The sequence below is a fragment of the Zootoca vivipara genome, chromosome 5, assembly GCF_963506605.1.
Source record: "Zootoca vivipara chromosome 5, rZooViv1.1, whole genome shotgun sequence".
Classification (NCBI taxonomy): Eukaryota; Metazoa; Chordata; class Lepidosauria; order Squamata; family Lacertidae; genus Zootoca; species Zootoca vivipara.
The window spans coordinates 87,686,721-87,708,598 of NC_083280.1; the positions used below are offsets into that span (position 1 = coordinate 87,686,721).

At 42.6% G+C, this 21,878-nt stretch overlaps 1 protein-coding gene across 2 annotated transcripts in view; it reads left to right on the plus strand.

The window, feature by feature from the left end:
• The first annotated feature begins 5,717 nt into the window (after positions 1-5,717).
• Positions 5,718-21,878, plus strand: part of HELLS (helicase, lymphoid specific) — a 38,802-nt gene continuing 22,641 nt past the window's right edge. The window contains exons 1-8 of one of the 2 annotated variants that reach the window (XM_035137841.2): positions 5,718-5,822; positions 6,819-6,940; positions 12,627-12,749; positions 14,107-14,163; positions 17,073-17,103; positions 17,197-17,261; positions 20,786-20,827; positions 21,303-21,527. In XM_035137841.2, the coding sequence (XP_034993732.1) occupies positions 5,777-5,822; positions 6,819-6,940; positions 12,627-12,749; positions 14,107-14,163; positions 17,073-17,103; positions 17,197-17,261; positions 20,786-20,827; positions 21,303-21,527 (711 nt within the window). In that variant the 5' untranslated portion in view covers positions 5,718-5,776. Of the gene's footprint in view, positions 5,823-6,818; positions 6,941-10,299; positions 10,411-12,626; positions 12,750-14,106; positions 14,164-17,072; positions 17,104-17,196; positions 17,262-20,785; positions 20,828-21,302; positions 21,528-21,878 lie in introns of those variants that run through there. The other variant, XM_035137842.2, reaches the window with a different exon arrangement.

Sequence of the window (21,878 nt, forward strand, 5' to 3'; positions counted from 1 at the left end):
AAAAAATCAAGTAAATAAATAAAAATACTTAAGGAAGTAGAAATAATCCAAATATTTGAAAATGCTCACTGAAAAAGCCTCCTTTGCCTCTAAATCGCTTCCTTGACTCTGCTTGTTGGAAGCTTTCCCGAATTGTGGCATATTTTTTTAGCCTAGGCTGAAACACTTTATTCACTTACTTGTGAGTCTGACCCACTGAACTCAGTAGGACTTACTTCTGAGTAAGATATGTATAGACGTCCACTGTAATCACAGACAATTTCATAGAATAGTAGAGTTGGAAAGGACTCCGGGGGGGTCATCTAGTCGAACCCCTGCAATGCACTCTGGGCGGCTTCCAACAGAAAAATAGAACACAGTAATCTATTAAACATTAAAAGCCTCCCTGAACAGGAATGCCTTCAGATGTCTTGTAAAAGTCTGGTAGTTGTTTTCCTCTTTGACATCTGTTGGGAGGGCGTTCCACAGGGCAGGCGCCGCCACCGAGAAAGCCCTCTGCCTAGTTCCCTGCAACTTGGCTTCTCGCAACGAGGGAACCGCCAGAAGGCCCTTGGTGCTGGACCTCAGTGTCCGGGCAGAATGATGGAGGTGGAGACGCTCCTTCAGGTATACTGGACCGAGGCCGTTTAGGGCTTTAAAGGTCAACACCAACTTCCTTGACGGATGACCAGCCAACTTCTGCTTAAAAACATCCAAGGAAGGAGAGAGATTCCATCACCACCCAAGGGTTGTTTCTTTCGGTCAGAAACTTATTTCTGGTGTTTAGTCGGAATCTCCTTTAAAAAAATCCAAGACTGCATGGGAATAGTTTTGCTATTCAGAATCCGTTCAGTGTTGTGAAGAAATTACCAATGAGTCTACTGCCCTCTATTGAAAACAGCTTGTGTTTATGTCTGGCTCCATGGTTGTGATCAAAAGCTCATATACTTGATAGTAAGTTTCACTGAACTCGGCGAGACTTATTTCCAAATCAATATGTGTACAACTTGATATTGTTATCAGTAGTTCTATCATCAGTGTACAATGCACAGCAGGTTGTGAGGTAAAAGGTAAAAAGCTAAAGGACCCCTGGACGGTTAAGTCCAGACCAAGGCGACGATGGGGTTGTGGTGCTCATCTCGCTTTCAGGCCAAGGGAGCCGGCGTTTGTCCACAGACAACTTTCCAGGTCATGTGACCAGCAGGACTAAACCGCTTCTGATGCAACGGAACACCGTGACAGAAACCAGAGCACACGGAAACGCCATTTACCTTTCCACCGCAGCAGTACCTATTTATCTACTTGCACTGGCGTGCTTTCGAACTGCTAGGTTGGAAGGAGCTGGGACAGAGCAACGGGAGCTCACTCAGTCGCGCAAATTCAAACTGCCGACGTTCTGATCGGCAACCCCAAGAGGCTCAGTGGTTTAGGTTGTTCTCTGCCCCCAACCTACCTTTCAAATAGCAAAAGTGCATGTAAATTGAACTGGTTCTCACTCTTGTTTAGTAACCACTAAGCAGTCTTGCTGGCAAATTTCATGGGCTAGACACTATAAATATGAAACAAAGTCTTTTGGTTGTATTCAGCTGAAGAAGCTCTGTTCCCTGAAGCCCAGCCTACATCATCTGCCAGGAGAAGAGATTTATTTTTTGTTCCCAAATCTATGATGGCCCCTCTCAGATGGGCACCATTGCCATTCTAATAAAACAAGGGAGGCGTTCAAAGTGAGTTCCAGCGCTTCTTTTTCTAGAAAAAATAACTCTGGATAAGGCTTACAATAGCTATTTTCTACCTCCAATGGGGCACAGGTGGCGCTGTGGGTTAAACCACAGAGCCTAGGGCTTGCTGATCAGAAGGTCGGCGGTTCGAATCGCTGCGATGGGGTGAGCTCCCGTTGCTCTGTCCCAGCTCCTGCCAACCTAGCAGTTTGAAAGCGCGTCAAAGTGCAAGTAGATAAATAGGTACCGCTCTGGCGGGAAGGTAAACGGTGTTTCCGTGTGCTGCTCTGGTTCGCCAGAAGTGGCTTTGTCATGCTGGCCACATGACCTGGAAGCTGTAAGCCGGCTCCCTCGGCCAATAACGCGAGATGAGCGCCGCAACCCCAGAATTGGTCACAACTGGACCTAATGGTCAGGGGTCCCTTTACCTTTACCTCCAATGTCAGGCAACTTCCACAGGTTCTTCACAGAATCCTAGAATTGGACAGGATCCTGAGGGTCATCAAGTTTATCCCTCTGCAACGGCAGGGATATGCAGCTGTCCCATATGGGGATCGAACCTGCAACCTTGGCGTTGTCAACACATCACTCTAACCAACTGAACTATTCTTTTTACATCTTAAGTTTGCATACCCACCTATTGTAGCTGCAAAGGCAAGTTGGGGGGGTGGAAGCACGTTATCGGTTGATTTGACTGCAAGTTTATATTCTGATTAATCAACTTCATTGTTTGGCTGGAATAATCTGGTGTGTTTTGATCTGGGCTGATTCTGAACCCCATCATATCTCTCCCCACATTGGTGTCCGTAGCCAGACTGCAGCACAGGCGTGTGTTAACCTTCTAGTGAGTTTGGTGCCCAGAAACCAAGAGCTGCCAGTGGTGATTCAGTATCCCAATCAGATCTTTTCTGCCACAATACTTTATGGAGCAATCTTACATTCAAATTAGGCAAAGTGTACAGTATTGCAATTGGAAATAAGCCTCTGCAAGCCTGTGAATATGTCCACAGCGCTACACTGTGTATCTGCACAGCTGGTTCAACTCCTCTACTGTAGTGGTCAAAATTGCATTGAGATGTGGGCAGGATTGTGGGGCAGCAGATACATGCTAAAATCTGCACCTTTTCAGATCTTGAACCTGCCTCTGACATGAGGCAATGTAAGTTAGAAGTCATCTACCGAACATAATGGAAAGCCAAAAACCACCTCTGCCCGAGACACATGATCAAATACAATAGGGTGACAAGCGATATACAAGTTACACACTAATTAAATACAGCCACGCTGGCCAGTTAATAATAATAATAATAATAATAATAATAATAATAATAATAATAATATTTTATTATTAATTATACCCTACCCATATGGCTGGGTTTCCCCAGCCACTCTGGACGGCTTCCAACAAAATATTAAAATACGATGGTTTAGAAGGAAACTAAATCCAAATTAGGGCAACGGACTTATTCGGCCAACCAAAACGTGACAAGACAGCGTATAGGTTCTCCAGAACTCTTCACCAGACTAGATAAGCCAAGTGGAGGAAGGATAAAGTTTGCTGATGGAATCCTTAAATGAAACAGGTTGGGAAGCAGATAGCAAATATTCAGATGAGACCAGGTTGGGTGCTGTGCAGGTTTGGGAAGGCAAAACACAATGGTTTATTACCCATCTTTAGAAAAACCAAAATCTTATATGCATGTAATTATATTTCCATAACTTCCAACAAGGGACCCAGGTGGCGCTGTGGGTTAAACCACAGAGTCTAGGGCTTGCTGATCAGAAGGTCAGCGGTTCAAATCCCTGCGATGGGGTGAGCTCCCATTGCTCGGTCGCAGCTCCTGCCCACCTAGCAGTTCGAAAGCACGTCAAAGTGCAAGTAGATAAATAGGTACCGCTCCAGCGGGAAGGTAAACGGGGTTTCCATGCGCTGCTCTGGTTTGCCAGAAGCAGCTTTGTCATGCTGGCCACATGACCCGGAAGCTGTCTGCGGACAAACGCCGGCTCCCTCGGCCTATAGAGCGAGATGAGCGCCGCAACCCCAGAGTCGGACATGACTGGACCTGATGGTCAGGGGCCCCTTTACCTTTAACTTCCAACATTTCTCCGATGAAAATAGGGATATCCTCCCCCTCAAAAAAACAAAAACAAAAAACAGAAAACTTGTAACTTTAAATATTCTCAAAGGATAAGCTTCTGTAGACTAGATTCCACTTCATCAAACTGTTACCCGCAGCTGGCAGGGGGCAACAGTGGATTTTTGGAGGAATGGCACCAAACTGCAATGAAATGCAAAAAAAGGGGGGGGGAAGGGGGTGATTGTGACAATTGAGGTAAAACTCAAGATAAAGCAACTATTCACAGCTGCACGGGCTGGTGATAAAGTCACCATCCCAAATTTGTTATGTTAATTAACACCTGCAATGAAACTGAGAGCCAACATCTTTATCCAAGCTTCAAAGGATACATTTCCAAGTACTGTAAGCAGCTAAATTAAATTTCTAATTTAGCAGTTTCAGGCTAATCTCCCTCCTTTTGAAATGCAAAGCCGGAGGATGCCCAAGATTTTTAGTGGCAGGGGTCCCTGTCTCTTTAACAAACTGATGGCAGGCAGAAATTCAACAGGAGAAGCTTTACAACCACCTTGGCTTAATCTCCCTGCTTGGAGAGGCTTTCCTTATCTCTGTCTGTTATGCAAACACATGAACTCTGCGAGAGGAAGAAAGTGAAGAAATCTGTAGTTTATGTGAAATGGGAAAGAAGAGGTAAAATGTGCAAGATGGGGAGGGATAAAGATTAATATATTTTTGCAGGGGAAGCCTTAAAATTGCTGTGTATTATTTTACACTAAAAATGGAAATGGATTTATCAGCATTTCTTCCCTTTATTGTGAAGCCTTCACCCTGTACTTGTGAGGAGTGAGGGAACTGCAGTGGTGCAAAGTTAACAGTGGTGCAACTTCCTTTGTTGGTGCAAAGGAAGGTTTACACACTTCTTTCACAGAATCCTAGAATGGGAAGAGACAGCGAACACCCTTCTCATTATCCACCAGGCTTAGGGGAACTGACTGCTTCTAGTGATGGGGCTGGGGGTGTGCTATATTTATTGCAATTATCTGCCTTTTTAAAATATTGCATATCCTGTTTTAATCATGTTTTTATTGCAGTTATCTGCTTGTTTTTAATAGAGCTCCCCCTCTCTATAATCAAAACATATATTTGGAATTTAATTATTTCCCTTCTATCCTTTTAACTGTTCTTATTTTTTAAGCCAGCTATACGCTGCTTGATTGTAAAAAATCAAATCAAATCAAAAACTCTTAAGGCAGTTATTTAATTTTAAACATGCAGCATTTTATTTTTAATTTCGCTTTTGTATCTGGCGACCTGTAAGCACCAGTGATTGTTACTTTCTCCTATGGCAGAACCCCAATATATTTCTAACGTAGCGGTTTTAGGGGAAACTGCATTATTATTGTTGCTACTGTTATTTTAAAACATTTTTAAACACACACATACACACAAACACACACACACAATTGCTACTGTTATTTTTAAGCAATTATATAGAATTGTTTATAAATAACGGTAGCAATAACGCAGTTTCCCCTGAAACCGCTACGTTAGAAATATATTGGGGTTCTGCCATTTCGTCTGCGGACTGCCTCTTCCCCTTTCCTTACAACGCAGGCGAAGGAGGCAAATAGCTCAGCCCGTAGTACAGCATGGAACTCCGAATCCCGGGGTCGCGGGTTCGAGTTCCGACGTTGGACTAAAGAACCCTGCCTCTCGAGGGGGTGGACTAGATGACCCTTGGGTGTCCCTTTCCCCCAACTCCGCAAGGCTTCTCCCGGGAGCCGTCCCCCTCGAGAATCCCGCAGAGCGTCACTCTGTCCTTTCCCTCTGCTATCTCTCTAGGGATTTGTTGACTCGGTAGTTTCCCGCGAAAGTGCCGCTTTTTCCCCCCTCCCCTCTTCTCGCGATATTTGGAAAGCGCGCGGTTTTTTTCTTCCCCGCCCACTTCGCCGGAAAGCGCGGCGAGGCGTTCGAAACCCGGCGCGAGTCAGAAGCGGCGGCGCGATGCCTGTGGAGGAGAACGGCGGAGCCTCGTCCGGGAGCGACGCAGGTGAGGAGCCGCCAAGGGAGGCCGGGTCCGGGGGAATGTTTATTGTGGGCTTGGGTGTCTCCTGAGCATGTGCAGAGTGCTCTCTCCCCGCCTCGCCCCCCCCAGCAGAGAGCCCGGGAAGAAAATCCCAGCAGCAGCAGCAGCAGCGCCCTTTTCACCGCTTATTGTGCCTCCCCCAAGGTTGCCCCAGAGCATGTGCAGAGTGCGCTCCCCACCCCTCCCAAAATAATAAAATAATAATCATAATCATAATAATAATACACACAAAACTCGAGAAACCGTCCAGGCCTCTGGCACCGCCCTTATTTTTTATTTTTTCTCATTTATTGTTCTTTGCACGCCGCCATCGCTTTGACTCGATGGTAGCTTTGGAAGCCAGTAAGAGCTTTATGCGAGAGTGGGGGGGGGGGAGTCAGAGAGGTGAGGAAAAAAATATGGGGTTGGTGTCGGTGGGATTATAACCTCCTTTATGAGGATAAATCGGAGTTTAGCAAAGTAGGGTGCATCTTCCCTTTCCCCCCCCTCCAAAAAACAAACAAACAAACAAGTTTGTAGCACTGTTCCTCAGGCCAAAGTACAACTTAACATGCTGCTACCGGTATTATTTTCCACCTCGTTTCGCTTTGTTGCTGGTGAGGTGATGGGTATCCGTTACTTGTTTGTATTGTTCTTGATGAACGCTGTATTATAAAGAGACAACAACGGGGGACAACAGAAAAAATAGGGAAATAGATGGTGGCAAAGGGGTTGGAGGTCTTTTAAGATAGAGGATTCAGGAGCTAGAACCAGCTAGTAGTGTGTGTGTGTGTGTGAGAGAGAGAGAGAGAGAGAGAGAGAGAGGGAGGTGTGTGTGTTTGTGTGTGTGTGTGTGTGTGTAAAACAAAGAAGCAACAGGTACTGTACCCTCCAGCCTGCTTTATTTTTGTCCAGGGTAAAGTGTGCCCCAGACCCATGTTAGCGGTTCCCTAGCCATGCTTGTCTTGTGTTTTTGTTTAGGACACCTGCAGCAAGACATGGGTGCGGAAGCTGGAGCCACCGAAATCACAGCAGCGATGCTACAGGAGGAGAAGCAGCTTGAGGCAGAAGGAATAGAGAAGGAGAGGCAGATAATGGAGGAGGTAAAGTGTGTTTGCTGCAAGTTGTGCAAGGGGAGTTGTGAGTTTAAGGGATGGGGCATGCAGTTATTAATAAACAATAACTAGAAATCCTTTTACATGTATTTGAAGTATTTGTGCCCTGCCATTCCTTGTAAAATGCTTCTGGGCAGCTCTCAGAATAACCCAAGACATAGACTATGTAATAAACAAGAAACACAGCTTGCATGGAATTAAAAGCAGTCACAGTTGGCTTTGTGACTATGCTGCAGTCCAAACCAAGGAGATATTTAGTTTAGATACTTGTTTCAGCTTGCAGGTTGAAAAATTTGCTGAAGCCATTGAAGTGAGATCCCTGGTACTGGTTTGTTGTAAAATTCCCATAATCACTTAAGAACCCAAGAAGTGCTGGGTCACACCAAAGGCCTGTCATTCAGCATCTGTTTCCCCTGCAGTGGCCATCCAGATGCCTCTGAGAAGTCTGCAAGAAGGGCAATAGGCCTGGTAAATCATCCCCTTAGTTAACACTTGCATGATGGAAATAGTGGGTGATATCTAGGGCTGTGTGCACAGAGCTCGCACAATGGGACTTCCATTTTGTCTCTTCCCCCAACCCTCTGAAGCAGATTTCGAGGGTGTGCAGGGGACCTCAGAGGAGAGATGGGGAAAGTTCCATTGCACATGTTGAATTGGAGCGTTTGATACAGCGTAAAGTTCTAGGTTACTTAAAAGCTTTAAAGAGATTAACATAAAAGTGTAGAATGGAGCACCATCTTGTCCCTTCAAACAGCCCCGTTTACAGCTACCTCTGAATGCTCTTCTGGTGGGTCCACCACACATGCTCCAAGCAGCTTAATTCTTCAAGCCACCCTTGAACTGAGGATTTTGCTCCCTTCCTGTTCAAAGCAGTGAATGTAATAGAGCTGGTTTAGCAATGTGACCATAGTCTTACGCAAGATACAGAACCAGAAAAATAAAATAAAATAATTCCTTCAGTAGCACCTTAAAGACCAACTAAGTTTTTATTTTGGTATGAGCTTTCGTGTGCATGCACACTTCTTTTTTATTTTGTTTCGACTCAGACCAACACGGCTACCTACCTGTAACCAGAAAAATAAAAAAAGAGACATTGTAGGACATTTTTCCAAGGACAAAATTGTCACAGCCTTTCATTTTCTTAAGATGTTTTGGGACATACAGCCGATATAAATAGTCTGTGACCCCTTCTTTTTTGTCTGAAGTGTCTAGTGCTTAATATCAATAAATTTTATGTTATTTCCTTAAGAAAATAGGTTACTCTGATGGTTCCCCTAGTTTCTTGGGCCATTGTCTCCAAGGATGGAGGATATGTTTTAAAGAATGGGAATAAAATGTATGTCATTTGCTGTTTCCCTTAAATTTGAAGCCTAGCTAGTAAGCGTGTGTTCAGATGCATCCTGCTTGCTAGGGCTTCCATCATTTAGATTAAGGACATGTTGGATATCCCTTAGTATAATCTGAAACTTTCAAAAGTCCCTGCATAAATTGAGGCAGCTCTTCCATCATGACTAGTGCTGTCCCAGAAGCTGATGTTGATTTACCCTTGCACTATGGTTGATGTTGTGACCTAGGTACAATTATTGTAAAATACCACATTTCAGATTTAAAGTCAGTCAAGCTGCCTGTTTAATTCTTTGGGGCAAACTCTCTAGAGATCCTTTGAAATAAAATTTGGTTGCGATGAAAGACAACAACAACAACAACATTCATCCCTTTAGAAAGAGGAGGAAAGGGCATCCAACAGCAGCACTAGCTTCTTTCATTTTTTTTTTAAATTTTTTAAAATAAACTTTATTTGGAATTATTTAAAATACACACACTCACAAACATACACATACACGTATGACGTCAAAGTAAAGAAAAACAAAACTAATATAATACAAAAAAAGAAAATAAAGAAAAACCTTATATTCGAAAACAATCACTTAAACAAAGTAAGAATAAGACATAACAGAATCCAAATAATATTTGTAAAGTATCCAAATCATAATTATAACAAAAATTTTAACGTGAGAATCTTAATCATCAAACAGAAGATTTAAAATAGAAGCAAATAATGAATAAACAAATAATGAATAAACAAATCAAATATCTCTTCAGACAGTCATTCATACTCAACCCCCTAATTTATGGACTCTGGTCCAATTCATCTTAACCATTAAATCTGTTACGAGAAACTTAAATACCCTCCCCATACCCTCCACCCTAGTGACTTCCAGTCATTCCTGTATGTTGATTTTCTTTCTTTGTTCTGATGCATGCTTAATGCAATTTCCTCCTACCCCTTAGTTTCCTTGCCCTTCATATCTCTGCCTCAAGATTCGCTCATTTTACCTTATTTTTCATATATGATTCAAAAGATTCCCAATTTTTACCCGCTTTTTCCCTACCCAATCCTTTTGATATCCCATTTCGGATAGCCAAATTCTTATATCCCACTAATTTCGTCAGCCAATCTTTAATATTTGGGATTTTGTCACTTTTCCAATTTTGTGCAATTAGAATTCTGGCGGCTATAGTGCTGTACATTACCAAACATCTATCTTTGGCCTTAATTTCTTCGCCTACCATGCTCAAAAGAAATATCTCCGGTTCTTTCTTAAATGATGTCTTAATTATCTTTTTTAACTCCTTATATACCTCATCCCAAAAATTTCTTATTTTCTTACACCACCACCAGACATGTATAAATGTTCCGATCTCCTCCCCACACCTCCAGCAGGTATTGTTGTTTCCCTTGTATATCTTTGCCAGGCGCACCGGGGTTAGATACCACCTAAATTGCATTTTATAAATGTTTTCCTTCAAATCATAACTAATAACCATTTTAATATCCCTTAACCACAATTTTTCCCAACTTTCATACATTATTGGTTTGCCCACATCCTGCGCCCATTTAACCATTACGTCTTTTGTTAATTCATCTTTAGTTTCCCACTCCAGAATCAATTCATACAATTTTTTAATAAATTTATTTTCCCCTTCCAATATTATTTTCCCAAATTTAGACATTTCCTTTTCGAAACCAATTGTCTTATCTTTTTTAAATCTTTCGTTAATTTCAAAATATTGTAGCCACACATTACAATGTCTTCTAATTTCATTATAATCCTTTAATTTTAAATGTCCATCCCGCTCCTCTATTAATTCATTATACATCGGCCAATTACTTTCCATATTTACTCTTTTAACTGAAATTATTTCTTTAGGTGATATCCACCGTGGTGTCCTTGGTTCCAATATCCCCCTGTATTTTACCCATGTTTTATAAATTGACTTCCTGATGATATTATTCCATAAGGCATTATGTACATTCAGTTTTTCTCTTAATAGGTGCCAATGCCAGCCGAACCCCAGTCCGGCACCCTCCAGGTCCAAAACTTCACTGTCTTTTAGCTCAATCCATTCTTTTAGCCAGAACAGGGCGGCCGCATCGTGGTATAATTTAAGATCAGGTAAATTTAGTCCACCTCTTTCCTTTTTGTCAATTAATACTTTATATCTGATCCTCGGCTTCTTCCCATCCCAAATAAATTTACTGATATCTTTTTTCCAAATCTCGAAGCATTTAGACCCTGCCAAAATTGGTAGGTTTTGAAATAAAAACATCATCATCGGTAACACACTCATTTTAATGATGGAGATCCTACCTAACAGCGAAATTTTTAACTTAGTCCACATTTCCATTTTCCTTTTGATCTCTTTCCAAGTTCTTTCGTAATTGTCTTGAATTAAATTTATGTTGTTTGCTGTCATGTGGATTCCTAAATATTTTATTTTTCTCTTAATTTCAATGCCAGTTACCTCTTGTAATTCTTTCTTTTCTGCTTCTTCCATATTTTTTGTTAAGATACCACTTTTGTTATAATTTATTTTAAATCCGGCTAATTTCCCAAATTCGTTAATCTTTTCCAATGTTTTAGGGATGCTTTTTAGGGGATTTTCGGTGGTGACGATTAAATCGTCCGCATATGCCCTAACTTTATATCTTTTCGCTCCCAATCTGATCCCTTCTATTTCTTTTTCTTCTCTTATTTTCTTTAGCACAACTTCCAGAACTATGATGAATAATAAGGGGGACAGGGGGCACCCTTGCCTTGTGCCTTTATAGATTTTAACCTCTCCAGATGTTATCCCATTTATTACAATTCTTGCCCTTTGATCTTCATATATTGTCCCTATTGCTCTTCTCAGCCTTTCTCCGAGTCCTAGTTCCTCTAATACTTTCTTAAGAAATGCCCACGATACCTTGTCAAAGGCCTTTTCGGCGTCAATTGTTAATATTGCCGCTTGTTTCCCTCTATTACTCTCCAGATATTCAATAATATTAACAATATTTCTGATGTTATCCTTAATCTGTCTGCCTTTAACAAAACCGGCCTGGTTTTCATGTACGATTTCTTTTAGGACTAAATTTAGCCTATTGGCCAGGACTCCTGCGTAGATTTTATAATCATTGTTTAAAAGGGATATGGGCCTATAATTTGCTGGAGATTCCAAATCACTATTCTGCTTAGGTATTAGAGTTATAATTGCGTCTCTCCAGGAATCCGGTGTCCCACCTTTTTCTAAAATCTCATTAATTAATTTTTTCAATGGTGTCATTAATATATCTTCTAATTTTTTATAATATTCTATTGGTAGGCCATCGGGCCCTGGGGACTTTCCAATTTTCATTTTTTGAATTACTTCTCTAATTTCCGACTCGTTTATACTTTCATTCATTTTCCCCATTTTTTCTTTCATAATTTTTGACAATTTGGCATTACTTATATACTCTTCTATTTCCTTTTCGTTTTCGTTTTCTTTCCTATATAAATCTGTATAGAAGTCCTCAAACACTTTCCTTATTTCTTTAGGTCTTTCTACCACCCTCCCCCTTATTTTTAATTTGTTAATTATCCTTTCACTTTTCCTTTTCTTTATTTGCCAGGCGAGTAACTTGCCTGGTTTGTTGGCCCATTCAAAGTGTTTATACCTCCAGAATTGTGCTTCTTTTTCCATTTCTTGCTCTATTAGATTTTCATACTCTAATCTTAAAATTTTAATCTCTTGTTCTATATCATTTTTTTTAAACTTATATAATAATTTCTCCTTCCTTTTTATCTCCTCCATTAACTCTATTTTCTTAATTTCTTTTAATTTCCTTTCAATTTTACTTTGCTGGACGAAATACCCCCTAACCACCGCTTTTCCTGCATCCCATATTGTTTTCAATTCTACCTCCCCGTTACAGTTGAGCTCAAAATATTCCTTCATTAAATCACGTGCTCCCTGTACAACCTTTTCGTTGTGCAGTAGGAAGACATTCATCCTCCACCATTTTTTAAGGCCTATGGCTAAGCTGACAAATGCAAGCTTCCCATACTCTGTTTATCCCTTCTGGTCCCTTTTCCAAAGGCAGGAAATTCAGAGCATAACTACAGCAGGTGCAAAATGAGTAAAAACATGGTTTCTCATCAGGAAACTCTGGGCAGTGTAGTAGTGTGAATTCTCTCAGGTTTAGCACAGCTATATTTCCAATACTTCTTGGGGAAAGCTATAGAAGAGTTGAGTGACCTCGGTTTAATATTGGTTTCCCTTTCTATTGACAATGTGCTGTACATTTTAATGGCTTGCAATATTGCCACACTCAGTTACTGCTGATAATGGGTTCTTGTTTGTCTCCTAGGCTCGCATGTCCTGGGACAGAGACTCAACAGAAATGCGCTACAAGAGGCTTCAACACTTGCTTGAGAAAAGCAACATCTACTCGAAGTTCTTGCTGACCAAAATGGAACAGCAGCAGCTGGAGGTAAGTGCTCTAAAGTGGGAAGTGAAGAAATTAGACTTGTGCGTCTGATAAAGTACATTGAAAAGGTACGCTGATGTGAGCCTCAAGTTCACATGCCTTCCCCTCTGGCCGTGAAGAAGCGTTGAGAACCTTTCGGTTGCATTTATACAGTGGTACCTCGGTTTGCGAACGCAATCCGTTCCGTAGAGGCGTTCGCTCGCCGAAGGCACACTTCTGCACATGCGCGAAGCGCCGATAGAGCACTTCTGCGCGTGCTGCGCAGATCGCTTCTGCGCATGCTCAAACTGCGCAGATAGCCTCTGTGCATCTGAGCGCCGCGGAACCCGGATGTAAACACTTTCGGGTCCGCGGCGTTTGTAAACGGAGGCGTTTGTAAACCGAGGTAGGTGTAAACCAAGGTTCCACTGTAATTAGCCACAGTTTGTTTTTTCTGAATTGAACAATGGTTAATTTTAAATATTGTTTGCTTGAAACAAGCCTTCAAACAATGGGTTATGAAGCGTGGCTTATTGCAGCAAACCATGGTTAATACCGGTATTAACCAAAGTTTAGAACTCATGCATTGATGCAGTTCTGAGGACATCTTAGCCCAGCCATTGAGAGGTATCAGTAGCATTTTGGACACTCAGCATTCATCATAATAAAAACAAAGCTATTTCTATATTTGGCCTCCTTTTTTAATTGTGTAGACTCTTGAAAGTTCAATTCTTACACATAATTTCAACAGCATTTATTTAACACTGTCTCTGAAAGTTGCAAGACAGTACATGAAGCGGGGTACATTTAGAGTGTTGTTTTAAGCTTTTAACAAGTCTGCTATAAGGTCATTTTAAGAATGGAGATAGAATGGTTTGTTTCCCAGTATCACATTTAAATATGTTAAGTTCATTTTGCTGTACAAACATTCCCTTCTTTCAGATACCCACCGGCCAGCACTATTTCCTCCAGTATTTACAGAATATACAGTATGTAGATGCAGTGTCTCAAAATGCCACAGTAGTGGTTAAGGCGTAAAACATGCTTGCCTCTTAGTGTAAAGAAATAAAAGGAAACAAATTCTTACTTGCAGAATGGATGTTTCACAGCCATTCGGTGACAAGTGGAATATTTCCTTAACTTGGTGGCAGCTTTCAGATTTGGACCCTGGATATAAACATGTCAACATAAAATGCCCGTATTGAGGAGTTTAGATTCTTTTTACTTGCCGTTAATAAAATTGGTAAATTGTTGTGTGCTTTTCAACCTTGTTCTTAGGGCGGATTGGACATTTAAATCTGTTGCGGTATTTTTCGTCCCAGTTTTAAAATGCTTGAGAGATTTGGTGGATAGAAACGTGTATTCTTTTTCTTTCCTTAAGGAGCAAAGAAAGAAAGAAAAGCTAGAAAAGAAGAAAGCATCACCAAACACTACAAAGGTAAAATAATTTTCTTTAGGGAAAGATTTCTTTGGTGATAGTGGGAGAAAGTTAAGTCCCTGGTTGAAGGAGATAAGAGTGCCTTGGTTACCCAGGTGGACAATGGGTAATTTGATCCTGTTGTTTCTTTTGGAAAAACCACTGGGGGCTGGAGGAGTCCATAGCCTGTGGGTATTGCTTCTTCTAACTATTCCTGGGTTTGAAGTTTGTTGCTGTAGCTGGACTGCTTTCTTAACAGCTTTGGTTGGCTATAAACCATCAGCTGAAAGACGGAGAGATTTGAAGACTTCTAGATATGTTCTGTGTGGGGCTGGCTTGAGAAATAAGTATTACTGAAACCCTTTGGCTATCCAGCATTGGTCATGCACAAGAGTAGACTCTGCTTAACAGATTCCCCCCCCCCAATGAATCTGGGGACACTTTTCTACTTCAATTGATTTTGTATGGGGACTGATTTGTAAATCCGGGGACTGTCCCCGGGAAACGGGGATGTCTGGTAACCATACCGTGTTTCTCATATTTTAAGGCATCCCTACAAAATAAGGCATGGCAGGATTTCCAAGGGTTGGTGAAATATAAGGCATACCTTGAAAATAAGCCGTACCGGCTTGTGGTGGGAGGAAAAGGAAGATGTCTCCTCAGAACCGGATGCTGCTGCCACATGCAGCTCCGTCCGAGTGGGAGCCGGCAAGAGCTGCAGCACACCCGGCTGGACCCACAGCTCAAGCCGCGAAAAGCCCCGGCAGCTGGCAGGCAGCTGCACCAAAAGGGCGCCAAAGGGGCACGTAATGGCTGGTGTCCAGCTGAGCGCGGCAGCCAGGAGCTCCATGCAAGGCGGCAAAAGCTTCCTCTCCTCCTCTTCTTGCAGAACCAGCGAGACTATTGCCTAGAGTGGCAGCAGGCGCGTGGTGCCACTCTAGGCAGGCGTCTTGCTGGTTCTGCAAGAAGAGGAGGAGAGCTCCATCCCCGGGAAGGCGCCCGCTTCCGCCCGCCCGCCCTGCTGGCCATGCCGAGTGTTCCCTGCCCTGGCAGCACAACAAGCACTAAAAAGTGTGGGGGCCACCTGCCTCACCCCTCTCTGCCTCCTGCTAGCTTGACCCGGGAGCTCCTTGGGGACACATGGAGCCATGGGAGGAGGAGGGGAGAAAGAGAAAGAGAAGAGAGCCCAAGGAAATGGAGGTGATGATAGAGGAGGAGGAGGAGGAGGAGGAGGAGGAGGAGGAGGAGGAGGAGGAGTGGTGGTGGGGCTGCGAGAAAAGAAAAGAGGCACAAGGTTGTGCCGGGGTTATCTGTTTTCACTGGAGAGGAGCAGGGAGGGTGGTGGTGGGAGTGAAACGGAAATCACGGGGGGGGGGAGATCGCGACTGTTTTCCAACAACCCAACTAGAAAGTGGGGAGGTGTGCGTGCACAGTTTTTTGTGGTGATGGTGGGGGAGAGACATTCCCCAGGCAGCTTGGCTTGGGGCCGGTGGCGGAAGCGATAGCAGTAGCAGCAACAACAACATACAGTAATAAGGGACTTAACACCACAGACCAAGTCTGCTTCTCTCTCTCTCTCTCTCTCTCTCTCTCTCTCTCTCTCTCTCTCTCTCTGTGTGTGTGTGTGTGTGTGTGTCTTCTCCCCTGCTGGGTGATCTCTTCCTTTCGCCAGCGCGCTTCCCCATCTCTGTCTTTTCCCCTGATCAGAGTGGGTCGCTGAGAAGGTCTCCCTGGTGGCCGTAGTTTCCCCCCTCCCTTCCCGAAACCAAGGCGATTTTGAGGGTGAGCGGAAAAGGTGGTTTGAGGTGGATCCCAGCCAAGGCAAGGCGGCCGTGCTGAGTATTCAGCTGCCCGAACAGCCGGCCAGGGTTTCTGTTTTCTGGTTTTGCCTCCCTTTTTGGGTGTGTGCGGGATCTTGCCCGCTGCGCCTTACAAGAAGGCTGTTTACCAAAGGGAAAAGGGGGGAGCTGCACCTGACGAGCTGCTGCTTGCAATTGCAGCAGATGAAGATGCAGGCACTCGGTGCAGGGTCCGAGAGTGAAAATGGAAGTCCCAAGCTGGCGTGGGGCGCTGGAGGGATCCTTGAACCAAGGCGCCAGAAAGGCTTAAGACGGCCCTGCTGGCAGGAGCCGTGTTGCGCGAAGTTCAAGGCTTGTTGGGCTGAAAACATTGAGCTTGCACGGTATGCATGCAATGCTATTCTGTGATGCAGGAAAAGTTTGTGAAAAGCATGCTTTTATCATGCTTGTTTGGGCTTTGTTCTGCTGCTTTTGATCTCAGAAAACTTTCACTTTGTGCATGTTTAATGCAAGCTTTAATTGCATGCAATTGCTCCCCCTCAGTGTGCTTTTGCTTGGTGCAAAAGTACAATATTTATGCATGGTTTACCATACTTAATTAAAAAATAAGACATCCCTTGAAAATAAGCCATGGTGTGTTTTTTTGAGGAAAAAATAAATATAAGACATGTCTTATAATATGAGAAACACGGTAGAGTAGACCCATTAAAATTAGTGGGCTCGGGTAACTTGGGTCCATTGATATTAATTGGCCCTACTCAGAGTGTAATACTAGGTTTTTAATTTTGTTTGCATTTTATTTTTTAAAAAGGTCAAATACTGTTTGATACAGTGAAGCAATATTTATTTTAAAACATTTATATTAAAGAGAGACCCTGATGTGTACATAAAATTCTGTTGCAAATGCTGGTATGTTCTCTAGTTTCTGACCATAGTGCAATACACTTGTAGTGAGATTTTTTTTATTTTTTTGAAGATCATTGGAGCAACTGCCTATAACCTTTTGCACTAAAGTATACTTTGGAAATAGTTTGTAAGATAATAGAGAATTGTTTGCAGCAGTGATTTCATTATCATTCGTATATAAAATATAAGCTTGTTAATGGTTTTGTCCTAAATGCTTTGCTTCAGAATGAAAATGATGGAAGAGAAGGCAAATTGGGTAAGACTTATCAAATTCTTTTTAAAAAAAACCTGTTGTGTTTTTGCTGTTAAAAGTTCAGCTGCTGATTCCTGTCCAATATTTTTTTTGCAGCTGGAAAAAAGAAGAGAGAGAGAGAAGACGAAACCTACAATATTTCGGAAGTCATATCGAAAGAGGTAAACAGCTAGGGTGAAAATCCACCAAGGTCATTGAGTGATTTTCACGGTTACGTAGAGATTTGATCTAACCTTTTTCCTGATGCAAATCTGTCCAGTAAACAACTCTGAATTTTTAGTTAGGCAGTATCTTGACAATATTTGTTTTAAAGGCATAATGAGTTGAAAGGGGAACCCATGTTATCAAGGAGAACAGGAAAAGTTTTCAGTGGATATCACCATTTATCTTAATACTGTACAAGGTACTGCTCCTGGTCCATTCTGATTTGGGTAGAAGAGCTGGCATTCTTAAAATACAGGCATACCTGGGATTTGATCCAATGACCTCAGGAGGTAGTGTCTGTACCTGGAGGAAGCCTAAAATGCCATTTTGTTTCTTCCTGCTACCTGCATGCATGGGCATGTTCCCAGGCAGCGCAACAGGATGTTGAAGCTATGAACGGCCTGGGCATGCCTCCATGTCAAGGCCTCCCTTGCTATTCCCTGCATCTTGGAGCTACTTAAGCAGAGAGAGAATAGTGGATATGGGAAATGTACACAGATCACCTGTTCCCCTTCTGGAGAAGATAAAAACATCTTGGGAGAAAGTGACTGCTTCCAAGAGATTCTGGAGGCAAGGTTCCTTCATTGGTTTCTTGTCTCTCCTGGTAGCTTCCCAGTTCTTGTCCTGCCTTCAACAGGAGAGAAAGTGTTTGGATGCTGTGCAACCTCTCCTGGGCCTTGTACCCTTTTTGGCTTTTCGTTCTCAACATGTCCCCTGCGCCAGGGCAGGTAATCTCCGAGAAGGAAAGATAGGAGCCCAAATTTTGTTTGCTTGATTGCAGAGAGGTTGAGCAGAGGGGTCCAGTATCTGCAAACCTGGTAGAGGAGAGCAGATTCAATATGCATTCCCTTCTAGGAAGCTTTCACCTTCAAATCTATGGTCCTCGAGAAACCATGCTGGAGGTCCGCAGGGCCCTTTGTCCGAAGTGTGGCTGCTGATGGCAGGTGCCTTGCCTATTATCTGGCCCTTCACTGGATAGCTCAGTTGGTTAGAGCACGGTGCTGATAATGCCAAGGTTGCAGGTTCGATCCCCACATTGGGACAGCTGCAAATTCATTCCTGCATTGCAGGAGGTTGGACTAGATAATCATCTTTATTTGCATTAGCCACTAGCCATAGCGATAGGATAGAATAAAATAAAATGAAATGTACTGAAGTTAGAGGTAAAAACTTAAGTATACAAAATACATTTTGGAGGTTTAAATCAATAATCAAATAATAGATCTTACTTTAATCGCCCCCACTAAAAACCCTGCAGTTTTTGCTGTCACCTAATCATCTTGATCTAAAAGAAAGGACACCATAGCAATGGTTGAGCGACCCAGCATGGACAATAATAGAGGGGCAATAATCTCGCTTCTAAATCTTTATAAAGAGTGCAAGCCAGAAGCACATGAGCCACGGACTCAATACTGCCTTCTCCACAGGGACATAACTGTTTTTCCAGTGGAATTTTTTGAAATCGACCCTCAAGTACAGCCAAAGGCAGTATATTCAATCTTGTGAAGAGGAAAGCACATCTGTATTTTGGAATTGTTAAATTTCGCAAATAGGGAATTATTTGCTTTACTGAAGCCCAGTGTTAGTAACAGTTGTGGTGATAAACCAGAAAAGTAAAGCTTTTGGTTGACAATTTTAGTCCAAGCGCTTTCATGACAACCTTGCAATACCAAGGGTAGTAGACCAGTGGGGTTTAAATTTAGGCGAAGCCAATAATTAAATGTCCTACGCCAAATCTGTAATTCAACAGAGGGGAGGTTAGCCTCTAAGCGCAATGAAGCATTTGGAACACAGGATGGAACAGGGGAAAAAATGCCCTATATAAAACGGTAGGATCGCTGCGGAGTAGGGGTACAGGAGTGCTAATGGTGCTTTATTTTTCTCATTAGTCTTCTTGCACCTGCCCTCACTGGCCACAGGCAGATGCAAGTAAGCAAATTCCACAGTAGAGTTGGCTTCACTTGCAGAACAGGTTTTTCCGACCCCTTTAAAACACTCTGCTTATCAGGAGATGTCTTTCCAGCAGCTGTAACCACACTGGCAGCAGCAATAACCGCTTCAGGCGGCACAAGAAAACCGATGGTACTTGACTCCTCATGCTGTTCTCTTCCACTGTTTGTATTTCTGAGAGCACTTGGAAAGACAGGGTTCGGAGCCCTTTAGGCCAGAGCTTTCCAATCTGTGTGTCACGACAAACTAGTGTGTCGGCCGCAGGGTGTCATATGAGTGTTCCCCAAACTCCTCCTGGGGCTGGAAAGGGTTTAGTAGTTGAACCTCCGGTTTGCTAGTAAAACTGAATTACCGTGTCGCGAAATGCTGCGTGTCTAAAAAGTGTGTCACCAATGTGTAAAGTTTGGAGAACTCTGCTTTAGGCCTTCTTACAAACAGGCACAAGCCCTTCTCATTGGAGGTTTAGAATCTGTTCCATATTTGCAGACCAGGCAGTCTGCTTTGTCTGGTGTTCCTGGACTTCTGGTGGGCACTATTGTCTTGTTGTCCTTCTACCTCAGGGGGTCAGCAAACTTTTTCAGCAGGGGGCCAGTCCACTGTCCCTCAGACCTTGTTGGAGGCCGGACTATTATTTTGAAGGGGGGGAAATGAACAAGTTCCTATGCCCCACAAATAACCCAGAGATGCATTTTAAATAAAAGCACACATTCTACTCATGTAAAAACACACTGATTCTCGGACCGTCTGCAGTTCGGATTTAGAAGGCGATTGGACCTCTCCAGCGGTCCTCCAGTGTGCACCCCTGCCAAGTGAAGTGAGGCAGAAGTCCTTCTGATCAGTGTCTTTTTTAGTGTTCTAAACAACACTAAACACTTTATGGACCATAAAGAAGGCTGATCGCCAAAGAATTGATGCTTTTGAATTATGGTGCTGGAGGAGACTCTTGAGAGTCCCATGGACTGCAAGAAGATCAAACCTCTCCATTCTGAAGGAAATCAGCCCCGAGTGCTGCATTTTCATGTGTGGTTTTTTTAAAAAAAACGTTTGGATTTTAATAGTCATTTTTACTCTGTTTTGTAGGCTGCCCAGGACCATATAAATTTAGTAAAAAATAACAATGCACTCCTCCCTCCCCAGATTTTGGCTAAAGCTTAATGAAATTTTGCTTCCATGATCTAGGTTAGGGGCACAGTGTCCCATAGGAAGACAAACACTTTGACAAAAGTATTGGCTGGATGTGGTGAGTGATGAACACCCACATTCCTTCTGATTTTTTGCTAACTGGCATCGTGAGTGCTCGCATGGAGTAAATATTTTAGATGTGCATTGCATGCTCATCATTGTTTCTATATATTATATATGGATGGAGTGTATGAATTATATTCATGTGTTAAATGTGTATGCCCTTCATTTCCTGCCATCTGGCCTTTTAATATACTTTTTTGTTAATGCACTGTGGATTTTTATGTTGAAAAGTTCATTTTAAGTTGTCCGCGAATGATTTCAGTGTTGTACTCTCTCTTTTTGGTAGGAAATATTGTCGGCAGCAAAGAAAAGCAGAGTTGAAAATCAGGTATATCAACTTTGCTTAAATCTTGTTTGTAAATATTAATTGCCTTGGAGATACACGTTTCGTATCAGCGCCTCATGTTTTGGTACATAAATGAGCTTGGCACAGCAGCCTTTTATTTGTTATATAGCAAAGAAAAGTAACTAGAGGAGAATCTAAACTGGATTATTTTTAAGCTATTTGGTCTAAATAGATGTCAATACAACAGAGAAAGGAACATAGGAACCCCCCCCCCCCAGTTTGATTTGTGGAGAGAATATATTTTGGAAGATTAGGATAAAGTGACATTTTGATGGCTTGGATTGTGATGCTAAGAGATGCAGCGCATGAACTCATGCCTATTATTCCCCCTTTGTCTGTTTTAGTTTTCCTTCTCCCCTTTTGAATCATAATGTTTGATGTCGTTTGTATTTTGCCTTTATTTATAAAATCATAGCAAGTTTATGAAATAATTGTCTATGAAATAATTGTCCTGCAGAATGAAAGTTCTCCTCCAAAACTATGTGCAGAAGAACTCCAGAATAACGGGGACTCAAATAGCATAATCAAGGACAGATTGGCACAGGCGGTGCGTAACACTGCCAAGCAGTTCATCGACCCAGTACGGAAATTTAACGGGCAACCCGTGCCTTTTCAACAACCCAAGCTCTTCACTGGAGGGATAATGAGGTGGTACCAAGTTGAGGGCATGGAATGGCTTAGGGTAAGGATTTAACTCGACTCAAAAACGTATTCGTTGTGTTATAGAAGAGCAAAAGAAGCCATGTTTCCAGTTGGCTAGATCTTTGGTGCTGTCGCTTGTAATTAGCAAGTACTTGTGATACTGATCTCAAACATTAGTCTGATCCAAAATCAGTCATACTGTATGTGGAATAGATCCATTGAAGGCAGTGGGCTTAATTTCAATGGATCTACTCTGAATTTGACTTAGCTGGATAAAAAGGACCCCCAACTATGGGGTTGTGGCGCTCATCTCACTTTCAGTCTAGGGATCCGGTGTTTGTCCACAGGCAGCTTTCTGGGTCGTGTGGCCAGCATGACTAAACCGCATCTG